This window comes from Ictidomys tridecemlineatus, chromosome 11, assembly GCF_052094955.1.
Source record: "Ictidomys tridecemlineatus isolate mIctTri1 chromosome 11, mIctTri1.hap1, whole genome shotgun sequence".
NCBI classification, from domain to species: domain Eukaryota; kingdom Metazoa; phylum Chordata; class Mammalia; order Rodentia; family Sciuridae; genus Ictidomys; species Ictidomys tridecemlineatus.
This window is the reverse complement of record NC_135487.1, coordinates 28,446,921-28,463,252: the sequence shown is the minus strand read 5'-3', so window position 1 is coordinate 28,463,252 and position 16,332 is coordinate 28,446,921. Positions and strand designations below refer to the sequence as shown.

Sequence of the window (16,332 nt, the reverse complement as noted above, 5' to 3'; positions counted from 1 at the left end):
CCTCTTCCACTGAGCTATGCCCCAGCCCTTTTTATTATTGAGATAGGATCTTGCCAAGTTGCTGAGGCTGGTATTGAACTTGCAGTCCTTTTGCTTCATCCTCCCAAATTGCTAGGATTTTAGGTGTGTGCTACTGTGCCTTGCCTCCCCAACATTTTAAGGATTAGTTGGCTTCTGTAAAAAGAGATCATCTATTTCTGTGCCCATAATTGGCTGGCAAAGGGAAGCAATGTGTACGTGATTCCTTATCTGGATACTAAAAGCCTATTTTTTATTTTATTATTTTCAAAATAATTTATTCTCAGAATAATAATTCTCAGAATCTGTTAAAGCAGATAATTATCTGTTCAACAGAAATTTTTAAAAGAATCCAAAGTAGCAGGGATATAAAAACAATAGTGACTAATGTAATTTGACTGCTTACTATTTTTCAGGCATTGTAGCAGCTTTATATATGTATATTATTATATATGTTCATAAGAACTCATAGGGATTTTACAGAGGGGAAACCTGAAGTTCAATGTTGAGAACTTGCCCAAGAACTGGAATCTGAAGGTTGATGTCTGTCTATTTGTTTCAGTTTATCTGCTGAGGTCTCGAGTGGCTAAAATGTTCATTGCTACCACATAATAGTAAAAACATGCTAAGAACTATGGCTTAGAGAAACCAGGTTATATTTTTTCTTAGAAGGCAAAAGTCTCACACTGAATGTCACCTTGGTGGCTTCCTGAGCAGCTTCCACTATAAAGTGGAAGGAAAGAGAACTGGAAGGAATTACCATCATACATTTGTATGTGGTTTATGCAAGTACCTCCAGAGCTAATTGGAAATTATTCTGAACTTAAAGGAAATGTTCCAGGCTGGTATCAATTCATTTTGGTTTCTACCTTTGCAGACAAATATGCTTTCTTGCTGATACTCCCTTTACCAAGTGAGTCAGACTTCTCTCTCTCTCTCTTCTCTCTTCTCTCTTTTTTCAAACAGTACTGGAGATTGAACCCAGGTGTACTCAACCACTGAGCTACATCCCCAGTCCTTTTTATTTTTCGTTTTGAGACAGGTCTTTTCTAAGTTGACAAGGCTGGTCTTGAACTTGCAATCCTTCTGCCTCAGCCTCCCAGTAACTAGAATTACAGGTGTGCACTGCACCTGGAAGGATTCTCTTCTTAATATTAAATATCATGATGTCTTTCTTAATGTTCACATTGAAGATATATTTGCTCGAGACAAAATTCCTATTGTCGTGGGAGGAACCAATTATTACATTGAGTCTCTGCTCTGGAAAGTTCTTGTTAATACCAAGGTATGTTTAGTTCACTTGTAACTCACTGAGGAAGTGAGTTCCTCAGCTAGTTTTAGTGGGAAGAAAATTGACTCTTGCTTATTTCTTGTACTTAACAACTGTAATTTTCCTACTTAATATTCTGAAGCAAATGCTACCTTTATATTGGAAGTGTGCTCCTCAAGGCTGACCTAAGGGCAAGGACTGTGGGTGGGAAAAATGTTCTTCTGTGGATTAATTAGCATCTCCATGTAAGTAAACAGTCCATTAGTCTGATTCAGCATTTCCCGGCTGGCAGCACAGTATCTATGAGTGAGAGATGTCTAACACTGCCTTTCTTGTGGAGATGCTACTGTGTAGGGTGAGACTTTACATATGGTAATGTGATGGCAATTCTAGTCTACTGTTTGAGCTAGATTCTTGGATATTAAAATAGATATGGTAGCTCTGGTACCTGTTTGTGCTTATGACAAGAAAGCAAGGGTAGATGAGTATTTCCCTACACCGTAAGCCCTCATTCCTCTTTGTTTGCTGTGGTCTCACAACACTTACCAGAGCGTATTGGAATTTTGGGTTTATGATCTATCTCTCTTACCATATGGTATGATCTAACTCATCTCTATTCTGTATTCCTAACACTGAGTAAAGTGCCTGGCATATATGTTCTCTCAATGTTTATTGAATTGTTGATTAAATTTACTCTAAACCTTCATTTAATAGTCCCAAGAGATGGGCACTGAGAAAGTGGTTGACCGAAAAGCGGAGCTTGAAAAGGAGGATGGTTATGTACTCCACAAACGCCTAAGCCAGGTAGACCCAGAAATGGCTGCCAAGTTACACCCACATGACAAGCGCAAAGTGGCCAGGTAAGAAAGACTGGGCCTGCTGCCCTGTATTTTTTTAGAGTTGAAGGGTAGTAAGATGTTCAGTTTGCCTAGGTGACAGAGAGGCTTGGTAATAGCAGTTAGGGGAGATTGATGTGTTGTTCCAGCTCAGCAGTTTAGGAGGCCCTGAGTTCCTGCCTCAGCCCAACTCCCTCAATAAATACTTGCACCCTGCTTTGTTGTTACATTTTAAATGCATAGTACAGTATCATTTCCCCCTAGGGCCTATGTAATCTTGCTTCATTTTCTATTTGATCTTTGCTTGTATAACAGTTTTCATATAAATTTTTTCTGGCATGCAGTCCGTTTACATTGTGATTTGGGTTTCATAATTGATTGTGCAATGCTGAATTCTGCCCCAGCAGCTTTCCCAGTGGGAGGTGGATTTTATAAACTGTCTCATAGCTCAGCTCACCTTTGTACATGGAGACTTTCTTTTGTAGGGAACAGAGGTAGTGAATGAACTCATAAGGTCATGTTTTCTTCGGTTATTTGGAATTGCAGCCTCATCTGTTAGCTTTGTTTTTCTGCAGTGTTGGTAGTGATTACCACATCTGACAGAGTGAAACATCTAGTGAAGGACTTACTATACTATATGGGTAGTTATACAGATTAAATATTATATTGATATTGTATTGGTGTTGATGGCGGTTATAAAGTTTTCCACTCAAATGATTTTTCTAGATCAGTGTTTTTTAATCCTTTTTCATTATTCTGCCCCCCAGAAACCTTTTTAGAACTTTTTTCCTAATTGTAAACTCCTCCCCTCCCACCTGAAAGAAATTTTACACTAAGAATAAGGTCTTGAAGCTGGGTGTGATGGTGCATGCCTACAATCCCAGGGCAACTTTAAAAAGGACTAGGGATATACTTTGGTGGTAGAGTATCCCTGGGTTCAATTGCGAGTACCCCCACACCATACACGCAAATAATAAGGTCTTTTCAGGTAGGGTTGTCCTTTGGAGGGGCACATACCATTGTAAGTTTTATTTACCTCTCCCTTTTAAAATTGGTACCAGGGATTCAACTCAGGGGCATTCAACCATTGATCCACATTCCCAGCCCTATTTTGTATTTTATTTAGAGATAGGGTCTCACTGAGTTGCTTAGAACCTCGCTTTGCTGGGGCTGGCTTTGAATTCGAGATCCTCCTGTCTCAGCCTCCTAAACTGCTGGGATTACAGGTGTGGGCCACTGCTCTTGGCTTTATTTACCCCTTTGAAAGCAGTATCACCCTGATAAGAATGCCATGTTCTAGATTAATAAAGTTTATATTTTGCAGTATCCAAACATTGTATTTTAAGCATTTTAGTAGAAATCTTTCAATTTTTATAAAACTCAGTAACACAAAAGTAAACATTCATTTTTATATTCTTTTTTTATTCTTTTATGACATGAGTTTGATTTTTATTATTCTCTCCTTGGCTAATCAGTTTTTTCTTTCTTATCACCTCTGTATATTTGCTGAGGTAAATTAGTAACCCCTAATTAATGAAATGAGAGTTGTGCCATATTAGGGGTTACTAATTTCCAAGAAGAGTTCTAGAATCTCTCTTTTGTTTATTTTTGTTTTTATTTTTTTGTGGTACCAGGGATTAACCCCAGGGATGCTTGGCCACTGAATTATACCCTGAGCCCTTTTATTTTTTTTATTTTGAGATAGGGCTTTGCTGCTGGCCTCAGACTTGCTATTTTCCTGCTTCAGCTTCCTGATTGCCAGAGTTATAGGTATGTGCCACTGTGCCAGATAAGTGTCTACCCTCTAGAGAGGATTGGAGGACAGATTTTTTGTTTGGTTGTTTTTTTTGGCAGTAATAAGGATTGAACCAAGCCCTCATACATGCTAGAAAGTGCTTTATCACTGGGCTAGCTTCACACCTAACCCTTTTTAAAAATTTTTTGAGATGATTTAAGTTGCCCAGGCTGGACTTGAATCTGCAGTATTTCTGCCTTAGTCTCCGAGTAGCTGGGATATAGGCATGCTCCATGACACTTGTCTGAAGGACTTTTTATTTTTCTTTAGGGTTGAGTTTATAGTCTAAACTCTAGATAATTGTGGTGTTCTTTACATTTTGCTTTTTTTATGTGTTCTGGGATTAAACTCAGGGCCTTGTGCATGCCAGACAAGGGCTCTACCACTGAGCTTCTCTCCAGCCCTCTGTTACATTTTTTTTCCTCTTATAGATCCTCTTTGACCATTAATACTGAAAGACAAGGGGTCTTTACTCTTGTGTTTGGGTTTCAGGAAGTGGAATTGGGTCAGGAAAGGAAGGATCACTTTCAAGCTGATAAATTGCAATCACCCAGAGTGGTGGAGTCTAGATTTGGGAGTTCAGTTACCTGTGCTGCATAATATAGTAGATCCAGACTGAAGTGGATTTCTTCAATGATCTTTGTGCTAATAGAGTACTGGATTAGCAGGAGCATTCCTCATTAATTTTAGACATATTTAAGAAGAAAGTTGATGAGCTGGATACACAGCATACTTTTATACTGTGGGAAAGGCACTCCAGCGAGACCAGACTTGTTAGCTTGTTCAAACTGTCCCAAATAAGCTCTTTTACTGCTCACATGAAAGTGAGTGAGTCCCATTCTGTTTATGTAGAAGAAACCTGTAGTTTCTGAACCTATTTACTGATTTTAGAATGCATGTGTAGAAGAATAGTATTATTTCTCATTTACCTAGAATTTTCTTTAGAATTCTTTCCACATAGCTATAGGAATAGAGTAACTCTGGACCTTGTTTTGGGGGACTTATGCAGTGCAAATGAAAGTGAGGCTTTTTATTATATACAGGTTTTCTCCTTGTTTCACTTGAGAATGAATATTTCCTAATTGATGGGTTCCCTCATCTCCTTTGAAACAACTTTAGGAGCTTGCAAGTGTTTGAAGAAACAGGAATCTCTCATAGTGAATTTCTACATCAACAACATGCAGAGGAAGGTGGTGGTCCTCTTGGAGGTCCTCTGAAGTTTCCTAACCCTTGCATCCTTTGGCTTTATGCTGACCAAACAGGTAAAACCCTTTGTCCTAGAGACTATCTGAGGTAGAACTAAGTTACTGTATAGTATATAAAATGCTTGGAACTACAAAATGGCTCATAATAAGCCCTAAACTAGCATTAGCCATTAAGTTTATTATCATTATTAATGTGTGCTGGGATTGAACTCATTGACTTAGATGGAATGCCCTTCTTCTAACTGTCTGTTTACAAAGGCAGGAAAGGGCAGCATTGGTACTAGGATAGATGCCAGTGTGAGAAAGGAGGGGATGGGTGAAGGAGGAAATAAACTGCCAACCAGGGAAGGTCCAAAGGAGAAAGAGAAGAAGGAAGGCTTCCTCTGGAAGAAGGTCTGACCTCAGGGTTGACTGGAGACTGGAATTCTAATTATTCTAGAAGTAGTAGGCCTAAAAAAATGGATAATATGATAATTAGCTTGCCTGATGTGTTTTTCTTGCTAAAGTATAATAATGCCCTGTGATTGTAGTAACTTATTCATCCAGCAAACATTCAGTAAGCATCAGTGAAGTGTCGTGTACCCAAATATTCTGTATAGTACTTGGGTTTCAGAGATGAATAAGAGAGAGTGCTGTGGAACCACAGAGGATGGATGATGACCATTCTTCTAGGGGAAGTCAGGGATCAATTTGTAAAGGTAGCTGATGAGCTAGGACTCGGAAGATGAGATTATTATGTGGATAGGTAGTGTTACATAGTAATTAATAGCACAGGCTGTGAGGCACACTGTCTCATTTCTCATTCTTGCTCTGTCACCTTCTACCTATGTGAGTTTTTAAGACAAGTTGGTTTACCTTTCTGAGCCCCAGTTCTCTTATAAAATGGAGATATTTATATCTTATAGCTCCATTGAGGATTATATGAATTAATACATATAAAGTTGTGGGAGGGCATGGCTCAGTGGTAGGGTGCTTGTTTGGTCCCCAACATTGCAAAATAAGTGAGCATATAAGTAAAGTACATACAAAGTTCCCAGAATGTGCCTTGGTACACATGGTTAAGTCCTCAATAAATGAAAACTTTTTAGGAAGAAGAAAGGTTATTATTATTACAAGCCAAGAACTAGCAATGATAGAGATTTAGAAGAGCATAACTGAAATGGTGAAAATTTGTTGTTAAATTATTCTCAGTTTTGAGTTTATAGAAAAAGATAATTTTTAATAATGACATTTTTGTAAATAAAAGCCTGTGCTATAATTTATCATAAAATAATAGTATTTGATTCATGATAAACCTGTTATTGGCTACCATATCTGAATGATTATGACCTCTCACTCCTTGCTCCTTTATCTGTCTCAGTTCAAGATATACCTAGAATGATTTTGTGTTAAAGTTCTGCATTCTTATCCAGGGTGTCATCTGGGGGATTCCTTTTTTTTTTTTTTTTTGTAATTAAAAAAAATATTTTAAAAATTTGTTGTAATTAGTTACATGATAGTGGAATATATTTTGTATTTTGACTTCTCATTCTTCTGCTTATACATGTTGTAGGATTACATTCGTCATGTAATCATTTTTGCACATAGGATAGTAATGTCTGATTCAGTCTATTGTCTTTTCTATTTCCATTCTGCCTTCCTTCCTTCATCTCCCTTTACTAATCCAAAGTACTTTTATTCTCCCCCCACCCCACTTATTGTGAAATTAGCATTTGCATGTCAGAGAAAACATTCAGCCTTTGGTTTTTTGGGATTGGTTTATTTACTTAGGATGATATTCTCTAGTCATCTGGGAGGTTCTTTTTTTTTTTTTTTTTTTTTTAATGGGAAAAACCTTTATTATGGGACTTTCTTCATGAGGCACAACGTGGTTAGGACACAAGCCAGCAGGTGGTCAGAGCCTCACCTCCCGGCAGGGTGCGGGGGAAGTGTGAAGGGAAGGAGGTGCACCCAGTGGGAGGTTCTTAATGGAAAGTAATATGAAGTTAGATGAGCAAATACAATGACCAAAATTAATAAAGATAAACCAGGGGACCCTCAGCTGCCTGCCTCTAAAAAATGAATATAAATTTCATACAATAATATTTACCCTTCATAATATCTATGATTTTATGCTTTGGGTTTATATAATGAGAAGATATGTGATTCATTCTGGCTATTTTACTTTTATTTGGAGTTGTTGAAGTGTGAGTAAATATTACATGAATTATTATAAAATCTTTGAGGTCTGAATTCTTTCTTCCATTTGAACACATTTTCTTCTTCATAACAGCCTGTTCATTCATCATGTAAGCGTACAGTAGGTACCTGCAATGTATTGCTGGTTCATGGGCTAATTTGATTCAAGTTCTAGATGAGCGCTTGGATAAGAGAGTGGATGATATGCTTACTGCTGGGCTCTTGGAGGAACTAAGAGATTTTCACAGACGCTATAATCAGAAGAACATTTCAGAAAATTGGTGAGGATTTAGCTATTACTCTGATTTACTCTCCATCCCTTGTCTATGGTTGAAAGACCATAGATGTAATACTGGTTTTGGATCTACTTGTTTCTTAGCCTTTGTCCTTGGCATTGGCAAGTTTTTTTGAAAGGGGGTTTGGTGTACTTGTTACAGTTGCAATTTTCTCATCTTTCAGACATTCAAAGGAGTTACTATACAAGGAAGTAATTTGGGAGATAGTGGGAAGGGGAAGGGAGAATTTCAGTGTTAGGAACTATTCAGGATCTCAATTTCCTATGAAATGAAATGAAATGGCTCTCTGAAATGAAATGGCTCAACTAGATCATCCAAGGCCCCTGCTAGCTTTCAGAGGCAATGGCTCATCTGCTGATGCTCTCCTGTTCCCAGCCAGGACTATCAACATGGTATCTTCCAATCAATTGGCTTCAAGGAATTTCACGAGTACCTGATCACTGAGGGAAAATGCACACCAGAGACTAGTAACCAGCTTCTAAAGAAAGGTGTGAATTCCTCCATCTAACTAGTCTTGGACATCCTTGGGTGACAGACTACCCTGCTGGTATGGTCTGAGCAAGAGCTGAGGCTAGAAGAGTCCCAAATTACCTTCAGCTCAGAATTAAGATTATCATCCTTCAAAGCTAACTGTGCTGATTTTCTCTGCTGCTGGGCTGGGAGGGCCTGCCTTTTGGTGGGGAAAGATATACTTACCTAAATGTTTCTGTACCTACCATATCTTTCAGGTATTGAGGCTCTGAAACAAGTAACTAAGAGATATGCCCGGAAGCAAAACCGATGGGTTAAAAACCGTTTTTTGAGCAGTAAGTCTCATGTTTAACTTTATTCTCTGGGCCCACATTTTCAATAGAATATAGGTATACTCTGAGCACCCAGAAAGTGAAATTTAGTGTCAGACCTGTTTTAAGATTTGGGACCTGACCTAGGAGAGTATGTATTACATAAATGATTGTTCAGGGATATTTTTTTGTGATACCTCAGGAAAAAAATAATATGTTTCCATTGAGGAGTATTCTTTATCTCTTCACCAGATGGTACTGGCTGCAAATAGGTATAAGACAGCAGCTTCTTTGGCAGAGTTGGTGTTTGGTGCTGATTTTAGCTTTAGTTTTGCACCTGAAGAGCAATCAGAATTCTGTTAAGAGCTTTCCTAATTAAAATGGTTCTTGGGCCAGATGATTATGAGTAATCCTTGCTGGGTGTGGTGATGCTCACCGGTGATCCAGCTACTCAGGAGACTGATGCAAGAGGATTGCAAGTTTGAAGCCAGCCTTGGCAGCTTAGCAAGACCTGTCTCAAAATTTAAAAAAAAACTGTTTTTAAAAGGGCTGAGGATATAGTTCAATGGTGAAGTGTTCCTGGATTCAATCTCTAGTATGGGATGGGGACAAAACCTTCACCACTTATTCCAGCCTCTTCTTTATAGTAGACATGGTGCTTAAGTTGTTTCAATTGAAACTTTAGTAGAGCAGAACTCTTAAATGAAGAGGAAGAAAATTGTCATTCATTGACTCTGTGCTGTGTCTTTGGCACTGAACTTGGTGATGTACATGTATTATTGAACTTTCAAAGATGGGGGTTTTTACAGATGAGAAAATGAAGTCCTGAAGAAGTTAAATAACTTGCCTCAAATCCTCTAGTAGTAGATATTGAATGCAGGACTGACTTTAGAATCTACACTCTTGTTTCTTTTAGTTATACTGTTAGCTAGACAACATTAGTATTGGGCCTTGGTAAGAAATTGTGTACTTTTGAGCTAAAAGGAGATTAATTTAAATGAAACTCCATTTTTATCTGTGGATACTTTTTAAATATACTATTGATTCATCCTTTATTTACTATTTGCCAGTAGACTTTTGCTTTCAGTTACAGGGAAGGCCCATTGAAACCTTTACCCCTGCTCCTTAGTGTGTATTCTGTGAATACATAAAACACCTTGATCCATGTTGTAGACCACTGGATTGCTATCTTCTACATATCCTTCTTTACCTGCATGTCATGATAGAGGGGAAGTCTTTGTGTCATTTAAAGTTTAAGTTTAGTACTGCAAATTTCAAGTGCAGTTTCTCTTCCCAAGTCTGACAATAAGAGTAACAAAAGGCTTGTTTGTAATAATTTGGAACTTCCTCCTGTGGTAAAGCCAGAGTCACTCCCCTATCCCTGAGGGGAGGGGTTGATAGCACAGTGTGTCATATGCCTGTTCCTCATTCGTGTATGTGCCAGCACAGTCCTGGTGCTAGAGTGAAAGGCACAGCTGCTCTGTAAGTCAGGACCCACGTGTGATTGGTCAGGGTTGGTCTGCTGGGATATGGTTCTGGCAAGGAGCCAGAGGGACTTCCCCACCCCAGCTTGGCCTTGGACCCAAGCCAGAAATAGCAGCTGGGAGCCGAGAACTTGTTGAAAGGTGCTTAGACAGGGCACAGAAGCCCAACAAAGGACTTAGAGGAGAAAGGAAAATGTAGAGTGGCCTGGAAACAGGTGCAAAGCTTAGCCAAGGCCAGGTGTACTGTGGGTGCCGCCTGCACCCTCCCAGTCTCACCTTTCCGTGTGGTGGCAGGTGCAGCCCAGTCTAGTTTGTAAAGAATCTTATTTGTGGTTGGCACAATCAAAAGGCCAGCACCTGCCAGACGTTGGCATTCTGATGCCTTTGATGTTTTTTTGTCCTTGGGGTGATGCTCTTTGCCTTTAGTCAACTGACTTCACCTACCTGCAGAAAGCAATTTAGTTTGTCTGTAGACTGAGGAAGCTACCAGCAAACAGAGACTAAAGTCCTGCTACATGGATGGCTCTTGGGTGAAATGCCTGCAGCTATGCTCCTTGCTATCTTCAGCCACATCTCCATTCAGAAGTATTTACCAGTGGGAATTTCTTGAATACTCCTCTAGAATAGGCTCTTAAAAGAAGGGAGTCATCTAGATTAATTCCAGGACATGTTTGTAGTTCCCAGATTCTGCAGCTTCCTGGCTCATACTATTGTTCCCAGCCCATGGTCATCAGCATGCTATCAAGGATTTTCATGAATGCTAGGCTACTAGAGGGATATGTCTTCCCTGAGACTAATGTCTGCTCCCAAAGAAAGCTGAGAACTCTCTTGCCACAGAGTGCCATAATTGTAAGATGACATGGAACTCAGACATGTAAAGCTCTTTATTTCCTTCTATTGTGTGCTGTCTTTATGTTGTAGCCCATACAGTGTTCACTAGAGCTGTTACTCCATTTTTATTTCTTTACTGATTAGCTAGATTCTGCACCTGAGTCTCTGGATATGTAACCAGACTTACTAGCTGCAGACTAGTTAACTTTCAAGATCTTGCCAGGTGTGGCACACCTGTAATCCTAGTGACTTGGGAGGCTGAGGCAGGGGATTACAAGTTTGAGACCAGTTTCAAAAACTTAATGAGACCCTGTCTCAAAATTTAAAAAAATAAAATAAAAAGTGTTGGGATGTAGCTTAGTGGTAAAGCACTCCTGTGTTCAATCTCCAGTACACAAAACAATAAAACAAAATAAAAACACCAACCTTATAGGTCTTTCTTGGATTGTGGTTAATATTTTTAAGGATGAGTAGTATGGACAGAATGTTTATTTCTTTGGCCCTGTGTGTTACTCTTGAGGGTTGTAGAGTCCTAGGACAGAATGGATTGGGTCTTGGAGGATGATCTCTCACAACTTTTCTTTGTCATCTTTAGGACCTGGTCCCAGTGTCCCTCCAGTATATGGCCTAGAGGTGTCTGATATCTCAAAGTGGAAGGAATCTGTTCTTGAACCTGCTCTTGATATAGTGCAAAGTTTTATTCAGGTGATTATTAATCATGGAACAGTTTATTGTAATTTTCCTTCACTGATATTTTTGTTACTATGTTGGGGAACACACCTCTTTTTTCAGGGAATAAAGCAGATAGGGCTGGCTGCTTTTAGATCCCTGGTCATTGTGTTTCTACTTTCACATTTAGAAAGGTTATTGCTAGGTGGACACAGTGGCGCACGCCCATAATCCCAGCAGCTCAGGAGGCTGAGGCAGGAAGATTGCAAGTTTAAAGCCACCCTCAGCAACTTAGTGAGGCCCTAAGAAATTTAGCAAGACCCTGTCTCAAAATTAAAAATAAAAAGGGCTGGGGATGTGACTCAGTGATTAAGCACCCCTGGGTTCAATCCCCTGTATCAAAAAATAGAAAGGCTGTTGATAAAATTTGTTCACAGCCTACCTGCTCCACTGGATGTAAAAAAAAGGAAACTTGGGAAAATCCCATTCCCTTAATATCAGAGAACTCTATACCCAAATCTCTGAATTGATTGTTCTCCCCTTCTCTGCCTCCTTGTTTTTAGGGTCACAAGCCTGCAGTTGCTCCAATGAAGATGCCATTCAATGAAACTGAGAATAAGAGAAGTTATCATATGTGTGATCTCTGTGATCGAATCATCATTGGAGACCGTGAATGGGCAGGTAGAGTGTGGGAAAGGCATGGAGAAATATGTAAGGATGGATTACCTTGCCTTCCTTAAAATTTAAAGTCTTTGGTAGGTTGAATGCTGGAGTCTGCTTATTTGTAAAGGGAAAGCGAGATTCCTCTAAGAGCCTGTGCTTAAAATTCCTTGGAAGCTTTCCCAATCTGGGGAGTTGTCTCTGCATTCTGAAATAAAAGGAATATTTTACACCCTCCAGCTCTAGCTGGAATAGGTAATTTCTACTCAGAGGTCTGCAGTTAACTTTCTAGAGCTCCTTTGACTTCAGAATCCTGCCTGAGAGAAATTTCTTGGCCTTTCATGTTTAGAACTCAGTGGGGGTTACATGATTGTAAGGGAATCAAGTCACCTCATCCAGGAACCTGAAGAAGCAGAAGCATAGCTGGGAGGGAGCAGAAGTACAGTTACTTCTCTGGAGCACATTCCTCAGAAATAGTTATCTCTTCAGTACTTTTCAAGGTAATTTGTTGAGCTAGTGAGAATGGCTCAACTGTAATGAAAGGCGGAACAGAAACTAACAGTGTGTATAAAGAAGGAAGAAGGTAGTGCACACTACCACCCCCAGGCTACCTGCCCTAAGGCTCTGCATCTCTGCTTTAGAACTTAGATTTGCCCCACCATAATCACCTTCCACCTCTATATCACTCTCCTGTGAATTTCTGTAGTCATCTAGTCAAAGCTTAGGGGATTCATCCCCAAGCTTTGAATCTAGAAACATGTAAGGCTAGCTTCTTTTAGGCACAGTGGGGCTTATAGTTTACCCAGTGGCTGGAATCCTTCTGTTCAGAATACTGCTTTGCTTAGATTCTTAGAGAAGTAGATTTTTCTCCTCATATCAACCAATAGAATGATTAGGTCTATTAACTGGTAACTGGCAAAATGAACTCCATTGTCAGAGACTGGGGATGGCTGTGATTGCCTAGCCAGCAGAAGAAGCCTTGATTGTCGTTGGTTTATAATGATGAAAGGGGAAGGGAAAGAGAGTGTCTGATTGTTTCATAAAGGAAACTTAGAGGTTCGATTTGTCGAATGTCATTCAGGGGGAGCCTCAGAGAAGCAACATTTGTGAGCCTTTGTGAGCTTAGCTGTGTAAGCCCTTCTATAGTGCCATCTGTCAAGTCCTTGCTCCCATCTCCTGCTGCCATGGAGAGCCAGTCCAGAGCCCAGATTTAGCCTTAGGCTCTAGCTGGAGAACAAAGCTGACTTTTCTCCCCAAAAAAACTGTTCTTTGACTTCTAACCTCTTTCTTACTTTGCATGCTTCTAAGCCCTTAAGGGTAATGTTTTTTACTATGCATAAAGTAAATTTATCAACTTGTCCCTCACTTTAGGCATTTCCAGGAGACATTTCCTTGAAGAAAAACAGGATAGGAAAAATGAGACATATTATATGAGATAGTCAGAAGGTGAGAACTGTCTTAGGGGTGAGAGGTCAGCAATAGAATCATACCACAGTGTGTGCTCAGCTTCACTGCTGGACTCAAAGAAGAGGTGGTCAGAGACAGCACCCCTTACTATCTCTCTGGAGCATTGTATGCTCACAGAATGGAAGCCTTGTGGGTTAGTCCTTCAAATGGCTTATTTGATCCAGGACTAGAGATATCAGACCAAGAGGGACAATGTGTGAGAGCTGGGCAGGAGTGGGAGAAAGGCATCTGATATGTTTGGTGCTACAGCGTGAGGCATAGACAAAGATTTGGATTTCTAGCCTTGTGAGTTGAAATGTATTTTTTTTTTTTTAGAAAGAGAGAGAGAGAGAGAATTTTTTTTTTTTAATATTTATTTTTTAGTTTTCGGCGGACACAACATCTTTGTTGGTATGTGGTGCTGGGGATTGAACCCGGGCCGCACGCATGCCAGGCGAGTGCTATACCGCTTGAGCCACATCCCCAGCCCCTTGAAATGTATTTGTAACAGGAAGCCCCATACCATAGAGATCTGATTCTGGAAAATGAGATCTAGCAAAAGAGTTTACCTGTTGTGTGACTTTGGACAAAGTGTGAGACCTCTCTGAACTTCAGTTTCCCTCTATGTAAAATGAGCACAAGAGCTGGGCAAGGTTGCTGTAATCCTGGTGACTTGGGAGGCTAAGGCAGGAGGTTCCCAAGTTCAAGGTCAGTCTTGGCAACTTATTGAGACAAAATAAAAAGGACCAGGGTTATAGCTCAGTGGTAAAGTGCTCCAGGGTTCAATCTCTAGTATCCCCAAAAATAATAAAATAAAATTTTAAAAAGCAATATTGTCGTGAGGGTTAGTGATATGATGCACCTAGCACTTGATACATGGAAGTTCTTTCTGACTTGTAAGCTAGCTGGCCATATAAATTATTTTTCCTTTAAAAAATGCTAAGCAGATATACTAGTTTATTTGTCAATCCTGTTATTTATTATTAAAAATAAAAATTATGTAGTTAGATTGCTTTTAGGATTAATTCTAAAATGTCCTAATGAGGCTTTTGTTTGTTTGGTTTTGTCTTATCAGCACATATAAAATCCAAATCCCATTTGCACCAACTGAAGAAAAGAAGAAGATTGGACTTAGATGCTGTCAATACCACAGAAGGCCAGAGTATTTCCCCAGACTGTGACAAAGAATTTAAAGAGAAGGGATTCTCACAGCAGCATGATGAAGAGCTGAAATCCAGCATTTAAGAGACATGTTCAGTGGCTTTTGCAAAGGTGGTGGGAATACAGTTGAGGATGGAGGGCTGTGCCTGTCTCCACATCTGGGCTGAGGAGTACTGTTTAGAAAGCCTCACCATTTTCTTTCATTCAGTGGTGTGGTTTAAAAGTCTCATGTTGTCTGTAATGGAAACAGCAGGTCTTTCAGCTCCTTATGTGGCTGTTGTGTCAGGGTAGGAATTTTTTTCTTTGAACCTTAAAAGATTTTATTTTAAAAAGAAGCACAGATTGCACATTTTTGTACTTGAGGATCTTTTTAGTGGTGAACACCAGGATTCATTACATCTTTTAAAAGAAGATTTTTTTTTTTTTATCCCTGATTCTGGATAAAATTTCTAATTTCCAGATGCTTCTGTAGGTGACTGAGATATTGTGTGCCACAATTCAGGAATTCTGGATTTGAGTGGATGGCAGGAAAGGACCATCCCCAGTAAGATGATTAAGTGAACCAGACAAGTTCTTAGAATTCCACAGTGAAGGAGGGAATCAAACTGAATTGTTGTTACCTGGAACTTGAAGACTAAAGACTTTGAAATTCTTTGAGCTACTACTGTGTGATAATTGCTATAATTGTTGTGTTCTTGTTGAGTTAGAAATCTCTGTTTTAATTGAAAGCCAAATAAAGTTTACGAAAGCCTCTTTGATATTAAAAAAATGTAAGCCTGCATCCATTTCATACACAATATGCTGTTATCAATTTGATAAACTTTTTCTCAAATTTGACATTATTCATAGACTTACGTAGCAGATATCTGTTAAGCACTTACTCATGGAAGATATCCAGAGAAGGTCTTTTATTGAAGATTTGTTATTTCAAGTTGAAGTGCTCTTTCTGGAGTTATTGAGCTGCCAACAGTATTATATAAATATTTACTTATTTGTAACAGAAAATTAAGCATTTTTAGACGTACAAGTCAGCAGCATTATACATCACATTATTTTGGCAATCACCACTGCTATTCCAAAACCTTTTCATTTCAGACAGGAACTCTGCATTCAATAAGCAATAACTCTTCCCTTCATAACTTGTTCAGAATCTGTTATGTAAGAGGCCCTGGACTAGCCTTGAGGGAATATAGAGATGAGATGTGGTTCTTGCTTTCAGAAATCTTGTAAATATTGTACATACACATAAGCCACTAGTCTAGGAAAGAGTAATCAAAAGCTGTAAAAACTAGAATTTTGGTTTAGAGGGAAAATGAAGAAGTTGTAGAAGGAGGACCATTTCTGCTGGATCTTAAGAAATTTTTGGTAAATGTGTTATCTGTGCATAGAAGAGAAGGTAGAGTGAAAGAACCATATAACTTGATGGACCTTTTGGACCTTTTATCAGTTAAGTGCTGAATTTCAGAGCCTCACTACCTTTCACTGATTTGATTCTCAAGAATAAATTCATTTTCCGGGTGCTGTGGTGCAAATCTATAATCCCAGCGGCACAGCAGACTGGGGCAGGAGGATTGTGAGTTCAAAGCCAGTCTCAGCAATTGGAGGTGCTAAACAACTCAGTGAGGCCCTGTCTCTAAATAAAATTCAAAATAGGGCTAGGGATGTGGCTCAGTGGTTGAGTGCCCCTGAGTTCAATCTCTG

At 39.3% G+C, this 16,332-nt stretch overlaps 1 protein-coding gene across 7 annotated transcripts in view; it reads left to right on the top strand.

Annotated features, from left to right (window-relative positions):
• Trit1 (tRNA isopentenyltransferase 1) overlaps positions 1–15,944 on the top strand; it is a 50,787-nt gene extending 34,843 nt beyond the window's left edge. For 2 of the 7 annotated variants that reach the window (XM_078025997.1, XM_078026002.1), the window contains exons 3-11: positions 1,207–1,303; positions 2,003–2,148; positions 5,039–5,181; positions 7,472–7,583; positions 7,974–8,086; positions 8,327–8,404; positions 11,291–11,400; positions 11,928–12,075; positions 14,546–15,944. In XM_078025997.1, coding sequence (XP_077882123.1) covers positions 1,207–1,303; positions 2,003–2,148; positions 5,039–5,181; positions 7,472–7,583; positions 7,974–8,086; positions 8,327–8,404; positions 11,291–11,400; positions 11,928–12,075; positions 14,546–14,715 — 1,117 coding nt within the window. In that variant the 3' untranslated portion in view covers positions 14,716–15,944. Of the gene's footprint in view, positions 1–1,206; positions 1,304–2,002; positions 2,149–5,038; positions 5,182–7,471; positions 7,584–7,973; positions 8,087–8,326; positions 8,405–11,290; positions 11,401–11,927; positions 12,120–14,545 lie in introns of all 7 variants that reach the window. The other 5 variants (XM_078025998.1, XM_078026000.1, XM_040288442.2 and 2 more) reach the window with 5 other exon arrangements.
• The last annotated feature ends 388 nt before the right edge of the window (positions 15,945–16,332 follow it).